The 27412-nt window shown below is 44.8% G+C and overlaps 1 protein-coding gene across 4 annotated transcripts in view; it reads left to right on the forward strand.

Moving 5' to 3' along the window:
* Positions 1–17447, forward strand: part of NECTIN1 (nectin cell adhesion molecule 1) — a 189229-nt gene extending 171782 nt beyond the window's left edge. The window contains exons 8-9 of one of the 4 annotated variants that reach the window (XM_043991826.1): positions 5301–5399; positions 17033–17447. In XM_043991826.1, coding sequence (XP_043847761.1) covers positions 5301–5399; positions 17033–17092 — 159 coding nt within the window. In that variant the 3' untranslated portion in view covers positions 17093–17447. Of the gene's footprint in view, positions 1–5300; positions 5479–17032 lie in introns of all 4 variants that reach the window. The other 3 variants (XM_043991827.1, XM_043991828.1, XM_043991829.1) reach the window with 3 other exon arrangements.
* The last annotated feature ends 9965 nt before the right edge of the window (positions 17448–27412 follow it).

Raw genomic sequence — 27412 nt, forward strand, 5'->3', positions numbered from 1 at the left:
ATGGTCCAAATACCTAAATCTCATTCTCAGATCCTATCCTCTTAGCTATTCATTACCTTCCAAAGTCCTTCTCTTCTAACTTTTTTCTTAACTGAGAGTGATGAAAATATCACCCATGCCTCTGAGATCCTCTGCGGTTTTTGTTTGTTTGTTTTTGTTTTTGTTTGCCCAGGACTTCAAAATCATTAATAATATGTTCTAGGTTCTTTCTAGTAGGATCATTTGTTCCCACATGAACCACTAGAAATAAGGGGCAGTCATCCAATGTGACAGTTCTTGGTCACATCCTAGATGGATACCCTGTGAAGACAGCAGACTTCTTTGTTGTTGATATCAGGTCTACCAATAGGTGCCTCAGTATCTCTGAGTGGGAAGTCAACCATCACCAACACTCTACCTCCTCTCACCATTACTAGATTACTTCTTACCCAGTGGTACCTGAAGATCCACATCATCATTTCCTGGGACACAAGAAGCTGCCTCTTCCAAGAGGCTTCAGCTCCTGATAGCTGGAAGAGCCCCATGACAGCTCCAAATGTTCAGTGGTCTTCCTACTTTCTTTCCTTTACTGGGTCACACACCAACTTCCCCTCTGCCTCTCTGCACCCTTTTTCTTCTTCATTTCCTCTTAAAAGTTTTTCTTCTATTCCTTCAAGAAATGCAACTTTCCGTCTCTGGAGCATAGAAATGCATTTCCTCAATCCTTTTCCTTTCTCCTTTAGGATAACAACAGCTTGCTTCTACTAGTACCATGTTATACATATATATATATATATATATATATATATATATACACACACACACACACACACACACAGTGCATAGTACATTTGTTTGTAGCACAGCTAGGACACAGTGGAGAAAGCACCAGGCCTGGAATCAGGAATCTAGCCTCAAACACTTACTAGCTGTGTGGCCCTTGGCGAGTCACTTAACCTTGTTTGCCTCAGTTTCTTCATCTATAAAATGAGCTGGAGAAAGAAATGCAAACCATTCCACTATCTTTGCCAAGAAAACCCCAAATGGGGTCACATAGAATCAGACAAGACTGAAGCAATTGAACAACAATGACACATTTGTAGGTATAGAGAAACACGAAGGTGACATCAAAATTCTCCCTTTCTTCTGTATTTCCTTGAAACTAGTTCCACAGTCTTTTGTTTTCTTTTTAGTAGATCTCTGGGCCAACCCTTATGATTAAATACCAACAATCTGAGACCATAGATGCAAGGATAATGAGCCAACCCATTTCGTTTTACCTTGTTGCTGATCTCTAGATATCTTCCTCTACTTCTCTGAATCCATTCTCTGGCCTGGCTTCTGAGGTGAAGCTTAATTTATTTAACAGATTAAGGCAGATAAGACAAAAGGACACAAGGTGAAATCCAATGATCTAATGAGATCTACACACCTCATTTCACTTTGCCACTGTTCTCCAGAATCTTCTCTCATCTTGCTCTGATAAAATGAAATTTAATGGGGGAGGAGGGGCGGGAGAGAGGAAAGTCAATGTAAGGTATTATATATGGACTCAAAGAATCAACATCACATATACAAAATAAAGGAGGCATAGCTAGACAAGTTCATCTGAAACACATCCAGGTCAGCTGTCAGTCAAGAATTATTAAGCACCTACTATGTACCAGGCATTGTGCTAAGCAGGGGGAATATAAAGAAAGTTAAAACATTACCTCTTCTTAAGGAGCTCACTGTCTTATGGGGGAGACAACATACAAACAGCTCTGAACAAACAAGGTATATCCAGGGCAAATGGCACATCACAGGGGAAAGGCACTAACATTAAGAGGCACTAAGAAAGGCTTCTTGAAGAAAAGAGTGTTGGGGGGGGGAGCAGCTAGGTGGCGCAGTGGATAAAGCACCTGCCCTGAATTCAGGAAGACCTAACTTCAAATCCAGCCTCAGACACTTGACAGTAGCTGTGTGACCCTGGGCAAGTCACTTAACCCTCATTGCCCCCACACAAAAAGAAAAGAAAAGAAAAAGAAAAGGGTGTTGTAGCTGAGACTTGAAGAAGTACGAGGGAAACTGGAAGGCAGAGTTAAGGAGGGAGTTCTAGGCATGGGAGACAGCCGATGAAAATGCAAGAAGTTGAGGCATAGAAGGTCCCTGAATCACAAAGTACATAGCAAGGTATAAGCAGTAATAAGACTGCAAAGGTAGAATGGGGCCAGGCAATGGACAGCTTTAAAAACATATACAGAGGCAGCCAGGTGGCGCAGTGGATAGAGCACTAGCCCTGGAGTCAGGAGGACCTGAGTTCAAATCCAACTTCAGACCCTTGACACTTATTAGCTATGTGACCCTGGACAAGTCACTTAACCCCAGTTGCCTCACAAAAACAACAACAACACATACAAAGAGGACTTCACATTTGATCCTGGAGTTAATAGGAAGCCCCTGGAATTGATGAAAACCAAAAAAAAGCTAAGGTGCTCTTCTGCTGCATTAACTGATTGGTACAGGGGCAGCTAGGTGGAGCAGTGGATAAAGCATCAGCCCTGGATTCAGGAAGACCTGAGTTCAAATCCGACCTCAGACACTTGACACTTACTAGCTGTGTGACCCTGGGCAAGTCACTTAACCCCCATTGCCCTGCAACAAACAAAAAAAACCTTATCAGTACAAGTAAACAGTGCTGCAGCATTCTGGCCTGATCAGACCCCATCTGGGATACTGTGTTCAGGTCTAGGCCACATTTTAGCTTTGCCAAACTGGGGATTATCCAGAGAAGGATAACCAAAAATACCTAAGGGCCTTAAGATCAGGCTGTGTAAGGATCAGTTATGATCAGTGTGGATGCTCAACCTGAAGAAAAGGCTCAGGGGAAGGTGACATCTGTCCTGTGAAAAGAGAGTAGACGTGTTCTGCCTGGCCTCAGAGGACAGAACAAGGAGAAACAGGTAGAAACTGCAGAGAAGCAAATTCTGTTTCAATGTAAGGGAAAACTTCTCAATTAGAGGTATCCCAAAGCAGAAGGGACTGCCCTTGGAGGAAGTGAGTTCACTGATGAGAGCCTTCAAGAGCAGATGACCTGTGGTCAGAATACGGTAGTGTGTCTACATATAGGTAGAGATTCTTCTTCAGCTATGTACAGGGTTAGATTATCTCTGAGGTCTCTTCTGCTGTAACTCTATCCATTCTTATTCTTCCTCTGTTTCTGAGCCCTATGGCCTCTAACCCCCACCTCCTTCTACCAATGACGTCTTCCTTTTTCCTTCCTTTGGAAAAAAGCTGTCCCAAGGGGCTGTATATGGCAGATGGGAGCTGCAGGAGGAGAAGGTGTCCGAGGTGTGATTTTCTCTCCTAAGGAATCAGAGTTGCTAATTGCTCTAAACTTAGCCCTGCAATGTCTCCCGGTCATCACTGTGTGCAGGAAGGTGGGGGGCAGGGGTGCTGGAGAGGGGAGAGGGAAGACTTCAACATTAGGGTAAAAGGAGTAGAGGAAAGCCAGGCACTTGGATACTTCAGATCAGAGGAAGCTGTAGGAAAGCAGATTTGGAATTAATATAAGGAGGAATTTCTTAATAATTAGAACCGCCATGAATGGGCTGCCTCAAGACATCTCGTGTTCCCCATTGTTAGAAATGGCTTATCAGAGGCTAGATGACTACCTGTCAGAGATACTGTAGAGGAGGTTTCTGCTCAAGCATGGGCTGGACAAGATGACCTCTGAGGTCTCCTCTGAGATTCTGTAGCAATATGTAAAGGGCCTTCTTACCACATGGGGCAGGGAGAGGAGGGAGTGTCCCCTGCCAGGTCAAGGAATGGTGGACAATCTATGACCTGTTATTTGAACCCAAGAGCCCAACCTGGGGTATCTGCCCACTGTGGTGGTCTTCTCTGGTTGGCACGTACACCTACCCTCATTCCTGGGCCAATATGGATTTCCACTGTCCCTAATTCCCAGGGTCCAGACTCTGGTCTACTGGTTGAATGTGAATCAGTTCTGGGGAGATCGGTATCTGTGTTCTCCTATCTGTCAGCTGCCTGGGCTAAGCCCTGGCCTGGAAGCTGGGGCAGGGGGATAGGAGGCTGGGGAAGGCATGAAGGTATGTCAGAGGGAAATCAAGCAGACAAAATAATGGGATCACTGAACATGAGGAAGTTTGAGCTAGAAGGGGCCCTTTATTCGGTGCCTTCATTGGACAGATGTGAAAACAGGCTCAATGTCACATGGCTGATTAGTGGCATAGATGGGACCATAACTAGGACGCTTTGCTCCAGGCCCTGTAGCGCAGTGGTGCCTACCCTCAGGGAACTTCTAATATGACAGAGAGGTTAGGCCACCAAAACTTCCAAAGGCAAACAAATGGGAAGGCAGTGGAGTCTAAGGGCTCTGGAGTCAAGAGACCTGAGTTCTAGTTCTGGCTCTGCCAATGATTCATCATGTGAACTTGGGGGCCCCACTTCCAGCAGTGTGACCTTGGAGGAGTCACTAGATTTCTCATGTATTAAATGAGGAAGTGTTGGACCAGATCATTTCTAAGTTTGCTTCCAGTTTTGACATTCCCCAGTTATGAATACAATACCAACTTTGCAACTACCGCTAAAGAAAGGATTGGCTTTCCTTTATCCAGAGGCATTATAGCATTGTAGATAGAACATTAGATTTGATAGGAGAAATGCTTGGGTTCATCTTTCACCTCAGACACTCACCAACTGTGTGATTGGAGGCCAGTTGCCTAACCTCTCTGAGTTATAATAATAATAGCAGGATGATAATAACAGCGCCTACCTAACAGGGTTGTTATGAAGAACAATGAGGATAATGTATGTAAAACACTTTGCAAACCTTAAGGTATTACATAAATATTATTACTGCTCCCACCACCACCACCACCACCACTACTATTACTATTACTACCACCACCAACACCAGTACCTGCCTTCCCCAGGGGCCATTCTACTTCCCCTGCTCATTTCCCCAGGAAAGCTTGTAGGGAATGAGCAAAATGCGACCTGGAGGCTGGACACAAGCAAGCTGAAGATTGGAGCACCTTGCTACCAACACATCTGGAAGAATGAATAATCTTTTCTAAACTTCCTACCTTTCCAGTGTCACTGATGTGTGTTCGTTCTCTCTCTCTCTATCTCTCTCTCTCTCTCTCTCTCCTCCCCAATCCCTACCAACACCCTCTTCCCTCTCCTTCTCATGCGCTTCACCTCCCTCCATCTGACCCCTCCTCCCTCCTTCCAATCACTATCACCTCTACTCCCCCTTTTCCCTCCCACTACCCCTCCACCTTCATCCCATTCCCCATCCCACACCTCGTCTATAGCTTTCAGACCTTGAGGAAACAGACCTTCACTATGCAGAGCTGGATACCATCGCCCTGGAGTCCTCACCTGGGACCAGGACCCCTATGCCCGGAGAGCTGGTGGAGTATGCCATCATCCAGTCACACTCAGGCTAACACATGTCCCTGTAGGCCTCCCCCCTCAGACTCTGGCCAACAGGTACCCAAACACAGCACCACAGTCCTGCCTCTTCCATCTGCTCCGATCTGCCCCCTCCTCGCCCCCATCATTCTGCTCCTGAATGAAGCCTTCTCCCACCCACACCTGTGCTCCCACTGTCATGGAGCGTGGCCCTGGCCTGTTCTCCCCCTGTTTGTGGAGACTTTGAGGGAACTGAATGTTGCCATGACCCAGAAATCAACCTGGAATGGGAGATGGACTTGGCAATGGGAAGAATATGGGAACTGGCAGGGACCTTGTTGATCAGCTGGGTCATAGGGCTTCTTTTTTTGGAGAAAATAGAGGGAGAGAACTGAAGTGATTTGCTCACAGCCACACAATCCAAGAGGGGCAGCTTGACGCTGTTACCTTTGGTGGGTGCCCTGGCCACAGGTGGTCTAACTTCCAGGTAGCCACCTGTGGGTGCCCAGAATTCCCATGCAATCAGATTCCCTCCTTATTCTAAGAAGAGTGCAGACAGGTCAAGTTCTTTCAGAGTGTTTTGCTTGTGGGCAGCTAGGTGGCGCAGTGGATAAAGCGCTGGCCTTGGATTCAGGAGGACCTGAGTTCAAATCCAGCCTCAGAGACTTGACACTAGCTGTGTGACCCTGGGGAAGTCACTTAACCCTCATTGCCCCGCAAAAACAAAAACAAAACAAAACAGAGTGTTTTGCTTGGGTAATAGACACACTGAGAAGCAGGAGAAGGGCAGGGGAGCATTCTTCAAAGGCCCAATAGGAAAGTACCAGTTTAGCAGTTTTGTTAGATGGAGGGGTTGAAGGTGACTCCTTCTAGTCTGGGTGGGCAAGTTTTCCATGCCCTTTGAATGTGTGTTCCCAGTGCCTAAAGGAAATAGAGTGACCAGGGTCATACTCTTCAATATTCCTGAGTCAAATGAGATGGCTCACCAGTTCTGAGTCCATTACTACAGAGAAGGCAGCACAAGGAGAGAAACCCCTATCTCTAGGTCTCCCTTAGAACTTCCATTCTCCTTAAGCCTCCATATTATAATAGGCCTACCTCCTGGCATACCACAATTCACCCCCTACATCCGCTTTACTCTTAGAAATGTGCTCTTTCCCAGAAGCTGTGGAATCTGGCCTCAGCCAGTCACCTGGATTCCGTGTCTCCCTCCCCACTTCATTAGGACAGCCAGAACATCTGAGGCAAGCCACTGTTCCTAGATGCCCCCCTCCAATGCTCAATCAATTGGACCACTCAAATGAAGGAAGTAGGATCTTCAAAAATGCTTAGAAAGGAAGCTGGGTTTCCTTGGGAGAAATGAGATGCCCATCAGTGGAAGCATTTAAGCAGAAGTTGGATGGTCAGTCACTGGTTAGGGATGTGGAAGGTGGAATTTACTGTTTGGGTAGAGGAATGGACCAAGTGATCTTGACTTCATCCCTTGTCTTCAGACTTCATCTCTTCATCTGCCACAATTGTTCCCTGCCCCTCCCCCTGCAAATCTTTAGTCTCCTTATCTACTGGTTCCTTCCTTGCTATCTATAAATATGCCCAAGTCTCCACCACCCTTAAAGAACATCACTAGCCCCTGCCATCCCCTCAAGCTATTGTCCTATATTTCTCTTCTCATTCACAACAAACTCCCAGGGACAGGGATAAAAATGTATCTACTTGTTGCTTCATCTCCCCCTTCTCTCAGTAAGCTCTGTGACTCCTTTTGCAATCTATCTTCTGACCCCATCATTCAGCGAAAACTGCTCCCCCAAAGTTATCAGCAGTCTCTTAAATGCCAGATCTGATAGCCTTTTCTTTTTGACCTCTCTGCAGTATTTAATGCTGACTACCTCTCCTCCTGGATACTTTCTCATCTCTAGGTTTTTGTGATACTGCTTCTCTTTTCTCTCCTCCTGCCTGTCTGACTGCTCCTTCTCAGTCTTCTTTGCTGGTTCATTATCCATACAGATATACTCTGTAACTATGAGTGTCCCCTCCCAGACCCCTACAGGGTGCCCTCTGTTCTAGGCCCCTTTCTCTCCTCCACAGTCTTTCACTTGGCAATCTCATCAGCTCCCATAGGTTTAATTATCATTTCCATGCAGATGACTCCCAGATCTATATGTCTAGGCCTCTCACTTGAGCTCCAAAGCCTTGTCAGACTAAATGTCCCAAAACAACTCAAAATTAGTATGTCCAAAATGGAACTCATTATCTTTTACCCCAAACCTACTGGTCTTCCAAACTGTCCTGTTTCTGTCAAAAGCAACACCATCCTTCTAATCACCCAGATTTGCAGCCTCAGTCTTATCCCTGAGTTCAGTCATTCCACATATGCAAACAGTTGCCAATTTCATCAGTTCTCCCTTTATGACATATTTTGCATTGGTCTCCTTCTCTCTACTCACACAACCACCATTCTCCCTCAGACCCTCATCACCTCTGACCTTGACTCTGGCAATAGCCTCCTAATGGGTCTGCTTACATTGGTTTCTCCCCATTCCAATCCATACTCCACAGGGCTGCCAAAGTGATTGTCCTAAAGGGTAGGTCTGGTCGTGTCACTCCTCTACTCAGTTATGTCTAATGACAGCCCCTTGGCTAGGGTCAAATATTAATTCCTCTGTATGGCTTTTTTTTTTTTTGGTGAGTCAATTGGGGTTAAGTGACTTGCCCAGGGTCACACAGCTAGTAATTGTTGTGTCTGAGGCCGGATTTGAACTCAGGTCCTCCTGAATCCAGGGCCGGTGCTCTATCCAGTGCACCACCTAACTGCCCCCTCTGTATGGCTTTTAAAGCCCTTTACCACCTAGCTTTATTATGTATTACTCCTTTTCCCACATTTGGTGGTGGCAAATTGACATTCCTGCTGTCCTTCACACAGGACACTCTATCTCCTATCTTCATGTCTTTAAACTGACTGTTCCTAGAATGTACCACCTCCTTAATCCTGCCTCTTAGAAACCCTCATTTCCTTTAAGAACTGGCCTCAATGTGAATCCTTTCCTGGTTCTCCCCACCCCTCACTTCCCATTTATTAATGTATTCACCCCCACCCCCAAAAAAATTATTTGTTTTTGTATGTATTTATATATGTATAAGTTGTCTCTCCCCCGCGATAGACTGTAAGCTCCTTGAGGGTAGAAACTTTTATTTTTATCTTTGTATTTCCATTTCATAGCACAGTGCCTGGCACATAGTTTATTTGGTTGGTTGCTCTCCTTCAAAGAGGACCAAAATGATATCACCATGTTAGAGTCAAGTTACAGTGTGTCCAACTATGGCTGATCAGACCAATGTGAGTTCTACTGCAGGTCAGGCACGAATAATCCATGTGAACATTTGGGGTGGATTCTCAAAATTTGCACATCTCGTGTTTCTTTTGAACTACTTCAATTCTGCTGCGCTCATAGAGCATGGTACTTGAGCACATAGTAGGCACTTAATAAATCCTTATTCGTTGTGATTAATTTTAGTGCTGGAAGGAAACTTAGATTGCATGGAGATCCTCATTTTACAAATTAGAAATAAAACCTAGAGATATTAATAGTTTCACCTGAGAGCACACAGCTTCTTGGAGGCAGAGCTAACTAAGCCCATTGGTCTTAAACTAGATCTGGGGAAAGAAGAGCATAGGATCACATGATTTACACCTAGAAAGAACCTTAGAAATCACCTTGTTCATTCTCTCATTGTACGGATAAGTAAACTGAGGGCCAGGGAGATTTAGTGACTTTCTCATAGGCATTCAGGTAGTAAGAAGAAAAGTTGACATTGAAATTAAGGTAGGAGGGGCAGCTAGGTGGCACACTGGATAGAGCACTGGCCCTGGATTCAGGAGGCCCTGAGTTCAAATCCGGCCTCAGACTCTTGACACTTACTAGCTGTGTGACCCTGGGCAAGTCACTTAACCCCAATTACCTCACCAAAAAGAAAAAGAAATTAAGGTAGTCCGACTCCAAATTCAATACTCTTTTTTTCTCACTCCAGTAGACTGAGTGAAAGGGTTGGGGAAAAAATAGAAAATGGAAGTTAGTGGAGAGAAAGAACAACCAAAAAACTAACATCTCTCAGGGTCACCAAATCAGGGATTGTGAGCAAAGGGTTGTACAGGAGGGCTGAGTTGTATATAGACTAGAGAGATTTAGACAGAATGAATTGGACCAAAGAAATGCACGAGACTATCACAGTTGAAACTTGGAGTGAGCGCTCCACCAATCAGAAGTAAGCATAGCATCTCAGCTCTTGATTGGCCGGCATTCACCTTTCTCCTGATGAACTTTTTCCTCTCCTCACCCCTTCATAATAATACCTGATATTTGTACAGGAGTGTTTCAAAAAGACTTTCACCTATATTATCTCATTCATTCCTCAAAATGTTCCTGTTGTATAGGGCAGAAAGCAACAGCCCCAATAATACACTGAAGGGAAAACTGAAGCTATATAGTGAGCCACTTTGAAAACCAGTACTAGAACTCAAGCTTCCTGACTCCTAGTTCACTGTTCTTTCTTTTATAACATGCCACCGTCCATTCCCATCCACAGTAGTAGTCCTCAGAGGGTTAGGAAGGTGACAAGATCAATGCCCAAAATACCCACTTTTCCCTCAAAACCGATCAGGACCACACTAGATGTTACAAAGCCTCCATGGGAGATCTGGGCTCCAGAGATAGGCACTATAGAAAAGAAGGAAAGATTGAGGAATAGGCACACATTTCCTGCCAAGGAAAGACCATTAATCCCATAAATTCTAATTTGGAAGCCCTCCCAGTCTCACTGAAGTAAGTATCCCATTGGTCACAGGGATCTGGGCCAGCATAAAACTGGGAGTGCTTGGCTGAGACCCCAGGGAACTGTGGGAGGGAAGAGGCCCTCCTCTCCACCAATCTTACCTTGTCCACTCTCCCCTTCCCCAGATATTACCACCTCCAATGGGCTGAGAACCAACATCCCTTTTAGGGTGAGAGAAACCTTCAGATCTAATGTCAAATAGGGACAAATTCCATGGGGAACCAGACAATAGTTTATAAAGGAAAGCCTGGGGAAGGAGAGTTTAGGGGATAGCACAGTATGACCCCACTAGCCGAAAGAGCCAATGTGGCTTTAGGCTTCATTAAGGAAAGACCAGGGCCTCAAACGAGAATGATTCTGCTGTGCCCTCTTATCAGACCACATCTGGAGTGGCTGAACCAGCTCCAGAGTACTGTGCTCAGTTCAGGGGACATTTTAAGGAGAACACTTCCCAAGTTGGATACCGTCCAGAGAAAGGCACCCAGGATGGTGAGAGGACTCAAACTGTGCCCAGAGGGGATCAGTCAAAAGAACTGGAGAGATTTAGACAGGAGAAGAGACTTAGGAGGGACGTGTTAGGTGGCTTCCAATACTGAAAGAGCTGTTGTGTGAGAGGCGATTATGTGAGAGAATTAGAGACATTCTGTTTGGCCTGAGAAGGCAGAATCAGAATCAAATGAGCTCAAGTGGTAAAAGGGTAGATTTAGGTTCAATCAAGAGAAAAACCTCACCACTAGGAGAGCTGTCCCAAAAGTGAGCCAGGCTGCTTTGACAAGACTTGGCAATTTCTAGCCTTAGAAGTTTTCAAACAGGCGAGATGACCACTTGTTAGCATTGTCAATGAAAAGATTCGGGGATTCACAGTTGGACCAGCTGGCCTCTAAGATCGATGAGATTCTGTGATGTCGTCTTTATCTAAAATCTATGATCTGTTATTTCTATGACAAATTGGACTATATACTCAGAGACCCTGGCAACTTCAGCACCTTCTGAATAGTGCTGTGGGTGCCCAGCTGAAGAGTTAGCCCAGGAGATAGAAAGTCAAGGGTTTTCTGGGATTGAGTATGTCTGGCCTAGGACCCCTCCAAAACATCCTGGGACCTAATTTTCTACCTTGGGGGTGAAGGGTAGCCTCAAGGAAAGAGGCCTAGGGAAGAGAAAGGAGGGGAAGTTGCTGATCTGGGAATTGTTGCTTCTCCTGCTAAACAGCTTAATCAGCCAACTCCTTGGGCCCCCTCCCCACCACGTGTTTTTACTTGCTCGCCTGTCACGGCTGGACACGGCTGTCAGACTGGAACAGGTGCTGGCCTGTTCCCCCTCTCTGGCCTCTACCACTCAGATTCCCTCCCATCCCAGGGTCTAGGATGGGGGGGGGGAGGGGGGGGTGGCATGGGAGGGAGAGACAACATGCTGTCACAAGGTCAAGAAGAAAACATCAGATTCCTTCCAATTTTATGTACAACAATTCTATAAATTGGTTGTTATAAGGAAAAGCTTCCTAATGATGAGAGCGGTCTGCAGGTAGAAAGAGCTGCCTAGGAAGGTCACTGAAGGACTCCCAGAGAGTCATGGGTGACCTCATGTCAGCATGCTAGAGAGGATCTATAAATTAGAGTCTCTGCAGTCTCTTACAGCTCTGAGTCCCCTAAATCTAAGATGAGGTCGCAGCCCTGTGGGAGCCCCACCCTATGTCCTGACACTTCACTATGTGCCCCTGAAAAAAAAACACCTTTCTGGGTGATTTGATACCTTCAGTGGGTCTTTACCCTAAAACAGATGTTATAACCTCAATATCATTGGAGCCCTGCAGAGACAATAAACCCATCACACCCCTTACTGGTTTCCGGGAATAGAGACAGTCTAGTGTAGTGGGGAAAGCACTGGACCTAGAATCAGAGAATGTGGATTCACTTCCTAGTTCTGCTGCTTACCACCCATGAGACTTGTGGGCAAGTCACTCACCTCACCTCTTAGGTCAGGTTGCCATTTTGGGGAAAAATAAGGGTTCCTTCCACATCTAAATCTATGATTTAAAAAATTACCTAAGGAGGGGGCAGCTAGATGGTGCAGTGGATAAAGCACTGGCCCTGAATTCAGGAGGACCTGAGTTCAAATCCAGCCTCAGACACTTGGCACTTACTAGCTGTGTGACCCTGGACAAGTCACTTAACCCCCATTGCCCCACAAAAAAGCAAACAAAAAAAAATTACCTAAGGAAGAAAGTAGCCAAAGTGGGCAGTCACAGCCCACAAGAAGATGGACAATGAGGCTGGAAGTTAGAACATTTTATAGTTGCTGTCCCAGGAAAGGTTTTGGTAGAGGGGAGAGGGTTTACCACTGCCTGAGAAAAGGGGCTCCACTTCTATAGCCATGTTGTATGCCCTGAAATCCATTTTCTGGCTCTCCTCTGACTGAGGCAGGAAGCAAAGAGAATTGGGCAGAATCAGGGGAGGTCTGGGGCGTTGGGGCTAAGAATCCATAGAAACACACAATCATAGCAACAAGATTTTTTCTCCTTTCCTCTCTCACTGGCTATCCCTTTTATTTTGTCCTTCTTTATCCTGCCCATCTTTTTATTGTTGAACTTCTATACTTCCCTCTACTATCCTCCCCTTGGCCGTACTTTATACTCTTACCTTCCTTTTTGGCTTAATACGTCTACCCCTACCCCCTTCCTTTTCCCTTCTCTTTACCTATAACCCCTTCTCATTTCCATCATCCAACATCCTGTTTTTCCTTTTGCCAGGTTTTATTTCCCCTCCATCTCTTTTATCATCATCCTCTTCCTCTCCCCACCTTGTCTTTCACTCCCCTCTCTCTCTCCCCTTCCTCCCTTTCCTCTCTTTTCCTCTCTCCTTTCTCCTCTCTCTTTTTCTATCATACTCTCTTTGTCTTTGTCCCTTTCCCCTCTCCTGTTTCTCTCTCTTTCTTCTTCACCCCCCCCTTTCACTTTCTCCCGCCTCTTCTCAACCCTTCTACTCTTCTCTCTCTCTCCCTTGGCCTCTCCCATCACCATCTGCCTCAGTGCCCTTTATTCCTCTCCCCCTCCCCTTGGCTTCTCTGCTCTGCCCATTGAAGTCCTTGGTTTGCAGAAACTAAGACTTCAAAAGGAGATCAAAGCCTAGGCTCCCCTATCAAAGACCCCTGCTCTGCCAGGAGCATCCCCTCCTCCACTTCATCCCCTAAGCCAGACACATAATTCTCCCTGACAGGCCAATGTCCTTCTCTCCCATGCCCATTGGAGCCTATTTCCAGGCCAAGAGGGAGACATCCAGAATAGAAGACAAAACAGTGAAAGAGTCACTCTACTCTTCCAGCCCAGACTCAGAGTCCTAGCATTTATAGAGCTGGAACAGACCATAGACAACATCTCATCCAGTGGTCTAAGACTCAGGTAGAAATATGAATCCCTGCAGGTTGCATACTGACTGTGTTGTCACTCAGCTGCATCCAGCTGGGAGTTTTTCTTGGCAAGAATAGTGGAGTAGTTTTCTATTTCCTTCTCCAGCTTATTTGACAGATGAAGAAACTGAGACAAATAGGGTGAAGTGACTTTCCCAGGGTCACACAGCTAGTGTCTGCGACCATATTTGAACTCAGGAAGATGAGTCTCTCTTGTACCAGGCATGGCCCTCTATCAGCTGTGCCTCCTAGCTGCCCACATGTTGACTTAGAAAATCACAAGTTAATATTTTTCTGTGCCATGTTGTATTTTTATTTAGTTTCCCAATTGCATTTTAATCTTGAGTTTTTGCAGCCTATAAATCTGACCCCTCTGAAAATCCCCTTCCCTAATTTTACAGAGGAAGAAACTGAGGTAAACAAATGAGAGGAAATCAACTTGCCCCAGGGTCACACAGGAAGCTCTGTTCCTGTGCTTTCTAGTTTAAAAACACCATCAGGGAAACCTCAATACACAGCTCCACCCTTCCCACCCCCACCTCAACCCCAAGCCCTTTTCCCTAGTAGAATGGAAAGAGCCTCGGGAGTCAGAGAGCTTGGGTTTGAGACCCCACATTTGACACTAACTGTGACCTTGAATAGCACCACATTTGTGATTTTGAACATTTAGCTTCCCTGTGCCTCAGTTTCCTCATCTGAAAAATGAGGGGGGTAGATGAGATGATCTCTGAAGTCTCATTCTGCTCTAGCTTGATGAGCCTACTGTTCTCAGACCTGGGAAGGGGGTGAAGCTTCTCGGAAGAAACTCTGGAGTTGTCTCTAGAGAATGAGGCAGGGGGCATCTCTCTCTATTAAACAGAATCCAGAGAACCAACCCCTGCCCCCAAGGACCTGAAGTGGGTCTCTGGAAGCTTAAGCTCTCCTCCACTGAGGCCTAAGCCCTCGGGAATTTGGGTTAATTTGAGCACTCTGGAGGGTTGTCCTGCTGTGTCCCTGAGTGAGCAGGGACTATTAATAGCCATCTCTTTCATTCTTACAGCATTTTTCCTTCCAAAGCACTTCACCTCTATCATTTCCTTTTATCCTTGCCCGAAGGAGGAGGTAGAGATTATTCACCCCTTCCCAGGTTATAAATGGAGAAACAGAAGCCCAGAGAGGTCAACAAAGCTGCACAAAGGGTCATAGGAGCTAATCAGATTTAGGGCTGACCCAAGAGCCCAGGTTTTCTGACTCCAGGATAGCAGTGAGGATGAGGATGATGATAACGATGGACATTTATATGGCAGTTTTAAGGTTGTATAAAGTACCTTGTACACTATCTTGTTTGACTCTTCTAACAACCCTGCATGGCAGGTACGAATTTCCCCATTTTACAGATAGGGCCACTGAGGCACATTGACTTGCCCTAGGTCACGACAGTTAATTAATGACTGACATCTGAACCTCAGATCCAGGTCTTCTGAATTTAAGTTCAATGGTCCTTTCATATAATACTAAGTTGGTCACCCTGCCTTTGGGGGCTTTTTTTGCAGGCCCAGCTCATCACCTGGGGCTTGCTAGATATAAGTAGCAACACTCCCAAACTCTGTCCCCCCATTATCTCTGAATGAGACCCTGCTCACGACATTCTAGGCACAGGAAAAAGGCAGTGCTCAGCCAGGACAGGTCTGCCCTGCCCTCCCTTTTCTGTGCCAGTCTTAGCTGCTTTCTCCTCACTATCAATAAATCATTGGCTACATTTTGCTTTTGATATATTTAAAGCCTGGCTTTACAATATTTATCAGTGTAGAGAAAAAGGGATTCAAGTGGGCAAGCTTAGGGAGAGTCTCTGCTTCCCACACTCTCTTACCATTGTGCCAAAGGAGCCCCTAGCCCCACAGTGAGTAGGGCTGGTTGGCCCAAACCATGAGGGAGATGGGTGAGTAGAGATGGGTGAGAACACAAACCTCCCCCAGATCGCCAGGAGAAACAAACAGCATCAAAAATGTATTAGGGAGAGTGTGATTCTCTTTTTTTTTTTTTTTTTTTTGGAGAGTGTGATTCTTACAAAGAACCAGTGGCTTCTAAGACGGTGCAAGGCCTTTTTCATCACCACATCCAAGGGGCCTTTGATTTCCCTTCCCTTTCCAGGGAAGGCTTTTGCCTCCCGGTTCTCTCTAAGCTTCTGTAGTTGCATCTGTCTCAGCCTTGAGCCCCATGGAGGGAAGGTCGAAGTGTCAGAGAGCCAGAGGGAAGAGAGGGCAGGTGGTTTCAGGGAGAAGGCAGAGCAGTGCAAAAAACCATATGGCATTATCAAATACCTGCTGCTCTGGCCCCCGAGATCTGGGTTCAAATCTCTGTGTTGTCATTTGCCACCTAGGTGGTCCTGGGCAAGCCATTTCACATTTGTCATGGGATCTTAGAGCTGGAAGGGACCATGGAGCACCATTGAGTCCAATACCCTAATTTTACAAATGAAGAAAGAGAGTGATTCGCTCAATGGTCAACCAGCCAGAGTGGGATTCGAACTTGGGTCCTTTGATCAGTGTCCTCTCTACTCTACCATGAAGACTCACTGTCCTTTGTGTTCTTTATCTGAAAAATAAGGGGCTGGCCTGGGTGATCTCTAAATTCAATGCTGGGAACCTTCAGCAGATTGCAAAACAGTCACTGAGGTGGGGTTCTAGGAGCTCAGTAACAGGCTCTTCTTTCTCCATCCTTCACCAGTTTGCCAGGAACCTGCCCCACCCTTCTTTTGAGAAGTCTGAGCTGGGGGGCAGGGCAGACAGTAGAATGGAAGAGGACTCTGGGGTGAGCAGCAATACCACCATGCTTTACCCCTGCCCACGTGGCCTCAGAATTCATCAGAACAGGGGTCTCCCCCCTGGTGGGCACCATTGGAACAACAAGGGTGAAGCCGATTTAACCCTGAGCTTTTTAGTTCTTTGGGGGACACACAAGGAGCTGGGGCATCGAGGGATTTCAGCCTGAGCAGAGCAGAATCACCTGACACAGAAACACCCATATCCTAGGCTCCTAACTGGGAGCAGAGCAGAGGACCTGCTGGGGGCCAGCCCACCCTGCTCCATATGGCAACACTCCCACAGACCTGATTAAGGATTCAAAGGAAATCACCTTTTGCCTTTCTCTTGACAATGACAGGACTCAAACCTGCAAGGCACTTTAGAAACCCTTTAGTTCAATCCTCTCATTTTCAGGACTAAGAAACTGAGGCCTAAGGGAAGTTCAACCAATTGCTTAAACTCATGCAGATTTTAAAGCGACAGTCACAATTCAAATACAAGCCTTTCTAGCCCCAAATTCAGAAGTCATTCCCTTACATAAAACTCACTGTCTCCCCCTTCTGCTCCCTGGCCCATTTGTACCCAATTCCTTATGCTCATCTCTTCTCTCTTCCCCACAGGATTTTGGGATGAGCCTGCCTGTCACCCAGGCCCCCTGGGAAAAGCTGAACTGCTTATGAAAGACCAGTCTCTGGGACCTATTTTCCACCTGTCCTCCCTCCTTGGACCACCTTCTGGCTTAACCCCTCCAGCTTTTCGTTTTTCTCCTGTCCTCAGCATCTCAGGTTCCTTATTTTTGTCTTAAGGAGTAACACACCCTTCCCAGCCTCCACAAGCGGCTTTCATATTGCTTCTGTGCCCCTTTCTCAGCACCCCCAGGCTTCAGAGCTGTGCCAATTCCCCCTAGATCTGTCCTCTATTCCTGTCTCAACCCTGAAGACTTGCCTCTCTTCCCCTGTGGACACCTGTGATTACAAGTGTGTGTGTGTGTGTGTGTGTGTGTGTGTGTGTGTTGTGTGTGTGTGGGTGTGTGTGTGTATAGTCAGGTGTGCATGCATGTGCAAAGTCCTGTGGTCTATGGCTGGCTGGCCCATGTGTGAGAGCATATTTAAATGAGTGCCCCCTCCCCTGAAGCACCACGGATGGGGCATCTGGCAACTGTCTCTCTCCTTCCACCTCACTGCTGGCTCCAGGCAGGCATTAGACCACCATCTCCACCAAAGCTTCTGCCTGGACCTGGGGATACCTCCAGAACTCTTCTGCCAGACCACTGAGGTCTCATTTTTCTGCTCAGAAAGCCAATGCGACAAAGAGAGTAGAAGTCAGTCAACAAGACACTTCTTGGAAGCATAGCAAGGGAGAGGCCTAGACCTCAGCCCTCTGGATCAGTTAGAACATGGAGTCAACAGGAGAAAAGCAGGGCCAGCCTTGGGGAAGAAGAGCCTCCGGACTTCCAGCTACCCACCAGGCCCCCAACTTCAAGAGGCTTCACTGGGATAGACCAGCCTCTGCTATTGGGACCCAGATGCAGCTGGAAGGGAATCCATGATCTCTGTTCAGTTCTCAAAGCCAGAGTTCTACTAACTGGATGTCAGCTGCTATTCAGCACGGGGCATTTCAAGATGCCTTGAGGGGGGCCCCCAGTGTGTTCATGTAGACCTACTGTCTGTTACATGTGAAAGTCTCCTGTCTCCTCCTCAGATTACGAAGAAGCCAACATAGGAAGACAATGGATAGAGAAGCAGAACTACCCGGGACAGCCTCAGCCACCATCTCCCATGGTCCCAAGACCTTTTGCTGTCTGAGAGCACCCATCTTCTGAGGACCCCAAATCCACAGGCCTAGCCCTTGATATGTCTCAGAGAATCATCAGGCATCGCCACAAGGCACCAAAAAGAGCTAGACCAAGAGGTTTTCTGGTTTTAACCCGTTTTCCTTGGTCCCCCCCCTCCCTTTCCCCCTCTGATCCCCAGCCATCAAGAGCACTTATTCACACTACCTCAGCTCTGTCTCCAGGAAGCTGGCAGGCTCTCCATGGGGTCATCGGTGGTCAACTAGCCAGGAGAACATTAGAAGTTTCAGCCACAGAGTGCCTAGCACCTCTGCCCCCCTCTGGACAGAAGACAAAGCACAAGGCAGAGTAGTCCTTGACAGTCCTCAGAAGCATGGTGGAGATGGAGAGCCTCTAACAGGGAGTCAAGAAACCCAAGTCCTAGTCTTGGCTCTGCCACTAACTAGTTGTATGACTCTTTGTCCCTCAGTCTCCTCCTCTGTAGAATGGAGGTGTTGGCCTTGCAGCTTATTTGATGGTACTCTAAGTGAGTTAGAAAAAGGTAGCAACATCAAACACAGACAGTGGCAGGGGGGTGGTATCAGCTCAGGAAAGTTTGGCTCTCTAGAGGGGGTGAATATTCAAGACTGAGGTGTCCTCCATATTGCAGAGGCAAGCAGACTGAAGTAGAAACCTTGGCCACAACAGATAATAGGGGGGCTAGTAGAACTCAAGAGGAGCTGGGGTAGAGGTGAATGATCCCCTCTCCTACATAAAGACCTGGGAACCCATTGCCACAATCCTTCCAGTCTATATCTTGCCACCCTACTGATTGGATCTCCATTCTAATCCCTAAATCCAGCTATTTATAATGTGGAAAAGGTTCCCTGTCCTTGACACAAGATGGACACCAGAGAGGGGCAATTATCTCTAGCAGTCTCCCTCTCCCTCCCATCAATGGTACACATGTAAGTGAACCCTTGAAAAGAGAGATTTACATAAGTAAGTGAACCCCTGAAAAGAACCCCATGGTACCCTGTCACATACCTTAGGAACATATGCAAAGAGATGATTACTAGGAACCTGCAAGGCTTCACTAAGATAAAGTCATGCCAGGCTAACCTCAATTCCTTTTTTGTTAGTGTTACTAGACTAATAGACCCAGAGAATACCACAGATGTCGTATATAGCTAGACTCCAGCAAGACATTTGACTGGGTTTCTCACCATATCATTTTGGATAACATAGAAAAATGTGGACTGGATGATAGGACACTTACTTGGATTGGCAAATGGCAATTGAATGACTAGACCAAAAGGCTTAGCTAATAGATTGATATCAGTCTAGAAGAATTCTGACTTTGGTCCCATCTTGTTCAACAGTTTTCATCAGTGATTTTAATGAAGAAACTCACAAGGAAGACGTCTAGCATGCTTATCAAGTTTCCCTGTGACAGAGTTAGGAGAAATAGCTCCTGTGTTGATTTGATTCAACAAATGTTTATCAGGTACCTACTATTTGCAGTGCATACTCTCCCTCCATAAACCCAGCAATCCCTTGCTCCATTGGTGAGTCAGCTAGGAAGTAAGGAAGACCTAAAACTTAAGTGGTAAAGGAGATGCCAGAATGTGTAGGGCTCTGAATGTCAAGCAAAGGAGTTGAACTTTACTTGGTAGGCTGCCACTTAAGATTTTCGGGGAAAGATAATTCTGGTGGAAAATTTGATGAAGCTAATGCCAACAGTACAAATGTGTAGTAAAGGAGTTATCCACTTGGAGAATGGCAGTGGAATTAGAGAAGAAAGAATTTGAGGGATGATGAGAATGTGAAGTTGAAAAGACTAGGAAATTCATTAGTTATGAAATTGAAAGAGAAGAAATGATCAGTGATAATGCCAAGGTTTCACCAGAAGGAGAACATGCTAGTGTCTGGTTGAAGTAAAAAAGAAGAAAGAAGGCACTGAGGAATAGCATAATCAGGGTGTTATAGTGATCATCAGTATGAATATTAAGTTTTCAGAAGATGATAGCTGGTCATTTGAGCAAGGAGAGAATGACCTCAAGATTGGTAGATAATTGCAACAAGGTTAGAGAGAAGGCAATATAAATAGATTACAGGGACTGTGGAAGAGTAACTGTTATTGAGGCATGGTGGTGTATCCCCACAGGGGACTGACTCCTAATACTGATTAGTGATTGGAACTAGAGGAACATGCCCTCCACTGGGAAGGATGTGAGTCTGAAGGAAGGAATCTGAATGAGAATCAGAGAGAGCACCAACTGGACCACATCAGGAAACTGGGTTTCTGCGGAACATAAAATGCAAGGGGCTCAGGAATGGCAGATCATTAAGGTGACAAGGAATTCTAGGGGGTGGGGGCAGTATACAGAGCCGAGAAAGTCAGTAGCAGGTCAGAAAGCAAGATAAAGGGGATGTAAATGAACTGACTGTATGTCTGACTCAACATGTCTCCCCAAAGCTCTGCACTTCAATGACAGATAATGACAGGTGTGTTTTCCAGATTAGCTTGCCCAAAAGTTTTAAGTGGAATGTGAAATGCTGGTGTTCTAGGGAAGGACACATGAGATCTCATCCTATAGAACTGTGATGCTCATGTTCATGGCACCGTGGGATTTCTGGATGGAGAGTGTAACTGTTGGGTGACAGACTGTTGGGAGTCAAAAAAGACTTTGACAAGTTGGAACAATGGACCACATTTAATAAAAGTGAAATTTAACTGAAATCCATGTAATAATCTACATTTCTGGGGTTTGTTTTTTTGTAATCAATTATATAAATACAGACTGGTATGGTCGACTTGATGTGAAAAAAAAAACATTACCACAATCTACCAATCAAGCAATAATCAATTACTTATCTACCATGTGTCATACTCTATGATAAGTGATGGGAATATAAAAAAGTCAAAACTATGTCCTCAGGGACACAAGAGAGACATGCATATTACTAATCATATTCAAAACAAAACTAGATACATCCAAGTTAGTTGTTATTTTTCAGTTATGTCTTACTGTAACCTCATTTGGGGGTTTTGTTGGGGGCATGGTTTCCTATTTCCTTCTCCAGCTCATTTTACAGATGAGGAAACTGAGGCAAACAGGGTTAGGTGACTTGCCAAGGGTCACACAGCTAGTAAGTGTCTGAGAACATATTTGAACTCAGAAAGATGAGTCTTCCTAACTCCAGGCTTGGCACTCTATCCACCATGCCACCTAGCTGCCCCTATATCTAAGTATATATACAAAACAGATTTAAGGCAAACTTAGGGGAGATGGTGGAGGCATTAGAAGCTAGGAGGATTGGGGAAGGCCTCATGCAGAAAGTGGTCATTAGGCTGGGTCTTAAAGGAAACCAGAAATTCAGAGAAGGCAGAGGTGAGAAAGGAGTGCATTCCAGGCATGGGGGTGGGGGCAGTTGGTGCTAAGTCAAAGATCTGGAAGGAGGGTCCCACGTGAGGAGCAGCATGAAGACCCATCTGGCTGGACCTGAGAGTATATTAGCGAATATAAGAAAGATGGGGTCAGGTTTGGAAGAGTCTTAAATACCAAACAGAGGAGTTTATATGTGATCCTAGAGAATATTGGGAACCAATGGAGTTTGTTAAATGTAGGGAGAGGGGTGGCGTGTGTGATGTGAAATGGTCAGACCCATACTTCAGGAAAATCACTTTAGCAGCTACATGCAGCACAGGCTGGAGTGGTAGGGGACTTGGGGTAAAGAAATGAATTAGAAAGGCATAAGAATAGACTAGGCAATAGGGAATCCAGGCCTGAACTAGAGCGAGCGCAGTGTGAGTGAAGAGAAGGGGAGAGATGAGACAAATGTTGTGAAGGTTGAAAAGACAAGACTTGGCAAGTGACACTTAGGGTGAGTGAGAATGAAGAGTCAAGGATGATACCAAAGTGATGGATCTGGGTGACTTGGAAGGATGGCATTGGCCTTGGTAGAAATAGGGGAGGAAAGATGATGGGTTCTGTTTTGGAAATGATGAGTCTGAGATGTCAGTGGAACATCCAATTCAAAATGTCCAGCTGGCAATTGGAGATGAATCACTAGAGCTTTTGAGAATAACTGGGGCTGAGATGTGGGAGACCTCTCCATAGAGAGGAAAATCAAACCAGTGGGAGCTCCTGAGACCATCAGCTCAGTGTGAGTCTACACTGAGATATGCTTCCTAAACAAAGTGAATTTTGCCTTAGGTTGTGTGCAAGGAAGGTCCTAGTTCTACTCTGCACATAACTGACCACATTCCCAAGAGACACCAATAAATTGCAGCATATCCAGAGGAGGGTAGCCAGGAGGATGAGGAGATGGACCATTTCACTTTTGTCTCCATAGTGCCTGATTGTGTACACAGTAGGCACTTAATGAAAGCTTGTTCATTGATGAGTGGTGATGGTGATGGTGATGATAGATAGATGATAGATAGAGAGATAGAGAGAGAGATTAGATAGATAGATAGATAGATAGATAGATAGATAGATAGATAGATAGATAGATAGATAGATAAGTATCTATATAGTATTCTAAGGCAGTAGTTCTAAGTGTGATCTAGGGATCTTTGGGGGTCCCAGAGACCCTTTCAGGGGGTTCATGAAATCAAAACTATTTTCATAATAATACTAAAACATTTCAATTTCTAATATGGGAAATATTGATAGATACACTCCATATAAACAAAGGCTCTCTAAGGTCCTCAAAAATTTTGAAGAGTTTAAGAGGATTCTGATCCCCAAAAGCTTAAGAGCCACTGCTTTAAGGATCACAAAACACTTTACATGTTATCTCATTTGATTCATACATCAATCCTGTGTGGTGGATGCTTATTATTATCCCCATATTTTTACAGAGAAGGAAACTGAGGGAGACAATGGTTAAGTGACTGGCTTTGAGTCCAATAGCTAGTAACTGTCTGAGGCAGTATTAGAACTCAGGTCTTCCAGGCCCAACACCCTATTCACCGTGCCACCTAGCTGCCCTTATGATATAAGAAAAAGTTGACCCTAAATAGGAAGAAGAGATTGGAAGACGTGAAAATATCCTCCAAAATCTGAAGGGTTTTCCTATAGAAGAGGAATGAGGCTCAGATTCTGCATTGGTAAGAATGGCAGGAGTTACAGGGAAGTCAGTTTTGGTCTCCAAAATATGGAAGTTAGTAAGGAAGAATGTACTAACAAAAAGACCTATTCAGAAAAGGACTGAACTGCCACTGTGAAATAATAATGATAATTATTCTTATATTAATGATGATGATACCCATGTGTTTATATATACTATATACCTATACATACATATATACATATTCTTTAAAGTTTGCAATGTGCTTGACAAATGTTATCTCATTTTATCCTCACAATAACCTTGGGAGATAAGTGCTATTATCATTATTCCTGCTTTACAGATGAGGAAACTGAGGCACAAAGAAGATAAGGGATTTGCCCAGATTCACACAGCTAGTAAGTGTCTGAGGTCAGATTTGAACTCCAAGTCCAGTACTGTATCAACTGCATTACCTAGTTGCAAATTTATAGTGAACTCCCTGTCACTGGAACCATTCAAGCACTGACAAGTCAAGGACAAGGTAGAAAGAAAGCCTTCATTGGGTGGGAGATTAGACCAAGTGACCTCTAAAGTACCTTCCCAACCCTTTGATTCTACTTTGTACATACTATCCTAAATGTGAATTGGGGCGGATATGGAAATATAAACAAAGAGCCGACCCTTGCCACCACCAAAGGTCTCATTAGAACCTACCACCTCCCCAGTGTCATGTTCCTCTTGGAGAACGAAGGACAAACAACAAAAATAGCACCCCCTTGCTATTCAGAGGCCTATAAACAAAAGGATAAGAATAAGTAAGGGTAGCTGGGGAGAGAGGGACACCCTGAGAGTCAGTGAGACACTTCCTCGTGTTGTCCCTGCAGTATTTCCCCCTAGAAGTGATCAGGGCTGGCCGCATCAATAACATAAACTCAAAAAGGTTCTCCCTTGGAATCTGTGTTCTCTTTGACCTCCACTGGTTCTTGCCTTAGGAAAATGCACTTCCTCTACTTAGGGGAGACCTAATCCTAAACCTTTATGAACTCCAACAGGTTCCCCACCTCCCTCACACTTGGGGACAAGGCGACAAATATGTAAGAGCTTATATTCCACTGAGGATACAACATGTACACAAATAAATACACAATTTTAGGAGAGAGAGAGCGTGCTAACAACTGAGGGGGGGATGCATCAGGAAAGGTGTCCTGTGATAAGCTTTAAAGAAAGCCAAGGAATTTAAGAGGACAGTTGAGAAGGAATTCTTGCCAGGCAAAAGGGCTAGCCTATTCAAAGGCATTGGGAGTAGACAAGAGATGGGATGTTGAGTTCCAGGGATGGTGGTAATTACCACAGGTCATTTTAGCTGGAGAACAGAATTTGTAAGGGGAAGACATGAAATATTTGGAAGGGGAAGTTGAAGCCACATTGTAAAGGTCTTTAAATTCAGTCTGAGAAATTTATACTTCATTCATAGAGGCAAAAAGGAAGCCCCTGAAGATTTTAAAGTAGGAAAGTGACATGGTGAGACCTGCATTTTCCACACATTCATTTGGCACCGTGTGAAAGATGGATTAGAAAAGGGAGAGACTAGGAGCAAGAAGACCTAAGAGGAGACTATTGCCTCTCTGGACAAGAGCTGATGAGTACCTGAATTAAGATAATGAGCATACAAATGGAAAGGAAGAAAGGTATCTTACATATACTTTTGTGTATATTCATCATGGTTCCAAGGTCAGCACATATGTCCAGCCCAGGTTGACTGACCACCTTTCTTTCTAACTGCTATTAGCTCATTTTCTTCATTCATTCTTATCCCAAGTTCTAAAGTGATGAAGGAGTATGTTTTGATATTTCCACATCAATTGTAACATTTCTCTCATTGATCAATTAACTCTTAGGGCTCACCCCAGTTTATTAAATACTACATAGTAAACTGGAGAAAACTCCCAGTCTCCTAACTTAAACAATTTTGTTGCTGTTGACTTGTTTCAGTAGTATCCAACTCTCTATGACCCCATTTGGGGGTTTTCTTGGCAAGGATACTGGAGTGCTTTGCCATTTCCTTCTCCAGCTCATTTTACAGATGAGGAACTGAGGCAAACAGGGTTAAGTGACTTTCCCAGGGTCACACAGCTAGTAAGTGTCTAAGGCTGGATTTTAACTAAGGTTTTCTGACTGGGGGGCCAGCTGCTGGGTTATATGCACTGTGCCACCTACCTGCTCCAACTTAAACAAACATCAAGGCTATTGGCTATACTATTTATTAACAGTATAACAAAAAAAAAGAGAAACCCACAAAGGCATAAATTATTATTTACAATATATCACCTATGAGAAACATCATAGCCAAACAAAGTTACCTTAATCACCATTACCACTGCTGGCTTCCCCTCAGTTCTGGAAACATAATCCTACCATGCAGTTCTCTCTGGATACTAATTAAAGCTTCTCCTCCTCCTCCTCCTCCTCCTCCTCCTCCTCCTCCTCCTCCTCCTCCTTCTTCCAGTGGCAATGAGGGTTAAGTGACTTGCCTTGGGTCACACAGCTAGTAAGTGTCAAGTGTCTGAGTTCAGATTTGAACTCAGGTCCTCCTGAATCCAAGGCCAGTGCTTTATCCACTGTGCCACCTAACTGCCTCTAAATCCTCTTCTTAAGAAGTCTCTTGGAGTCAGGAGTACCTGAGTTCAAATCCATCCTCAGACACTTAATACCTACTAGCTGTGTGACCCTGGGCAAGTCACTTAACCCCAATTGCCTCACCAAAAAACAACAACAACAACAACAACAACAAAATACTAGCTGTGTGACCCTGGGCAAGTCACTTAACCCCAATTGCCTCACTTAAAAAAAAAAGAAGTCTCTTCATGGTTCTTTTTTTTTAATTAATAAAGTATTTTTTTCCTGTTACATGTAAAGATAGTTCTCAACTTTTGTTTATACAAGCTTTCCAATTTCAGATTTTTCTCCCTCCCTCCTCCCTCCCCTAGACAGCAGGTAATCTGATATAGGTTATATATATACACATAATAATATTAATCCTATTTCTGCAATAGTCATGTTATAAGAGAAAAATCAGAGCAATGATGAAAAACCTCAAAGTAGAAAAAACCACAGCACCAAAAACAAAAGAAATAGTATGGTTCATTCAGCATCTATACTCCACAGTTCTTTTTTTTTTTTCTTGGATTTGGAGATCCTCTTCTATCATGGGTTCCCTGAAACTCTTCTGTACCATTGCATTGGTGAAAATAATATAATCCATCACAGTAAATCAACACTCAATGTTGATGATTTCATGGTTCTTTTTAAGGTAAGGGTTAAACCTGCTTGTCCTTCATTCTGGAAAAGGACCATGACATCTGGGTAATGTCATGACTTGTACTGAATTGGATTTAAGTGAGGGAGGGCTGTGCAAAGTCACTCTCTCTCCTCCAAAGCCATCTGGGTCTAGTGGCAAGATATATATATCAGGACAACTGGAGATGGCCCCAAATGTTTAAGGCAATTAGGGTTAAGTGACTTGCCCAGGGTCACACAGTAAGTGTCTGATGTGAGATTTGAACTCAGGTCCTCCCAACTTCAGGGCCAGTACTCTATCTACTATGACACTTACCTGCCCCATAAGGATTAAACTTAGATTTCTGATGAGTTTTCTTTGTTGTTTTTTTTTTCTGTCCTCTCTTCAGCCATAACAGTAAATAGACTTTCCAGAATGACAGGTAAACTCTGATTCACCTCACAGATTCTTCATAGAATGACAGTTTAAACTGTACAAGATTCCATTGCCTCTTAAAGATACAGTAACACTATCTATAGTCTCTGTAGGAGAAGCTATTAAATCTGGAATTACATGGACATGTTATCTCCCCCAACAGAAAGTAAACTCCTTAAAGTTAGGGACCTTCATTTTTGTTTATGTATCCTCAATGCTTGGTACATAATAGGTACTTGACAAATGATTCTTGATTGATTGATGTAGAATTTACAAGGCTTGGCAACTGGTTAGATATGGGAGTCAAGGATGATTCTAAGGAGGCAAAGCTGGGACAATAATGGTGTCCTGGGACAGCTAGATGGCTCAATGGATAAAGCACCGGCCCTGGATTCAGGAGGACCTGAGTTCAAATCTGGACTCAGACACTTACTAGCTGTGTGACCCTGGACAAGT

The sequence above is a fragment of the Dromiciops gliroides genome, chromosome 3 (genome assembly GCF_019393635.1).
Source record: "Dromiciops gliroides isolate mDroGli1 chromosome 3, mDroGli1.pri, whole genome shotgun sequence".
In the NCBI taxonomy this organism is placed as follows: Eukaryota; Metazoa; Chordata; class Mammalia; order Microbiotheria; family Microbiotheriidae; genus Dromiciops; species Dromiciops gliroides.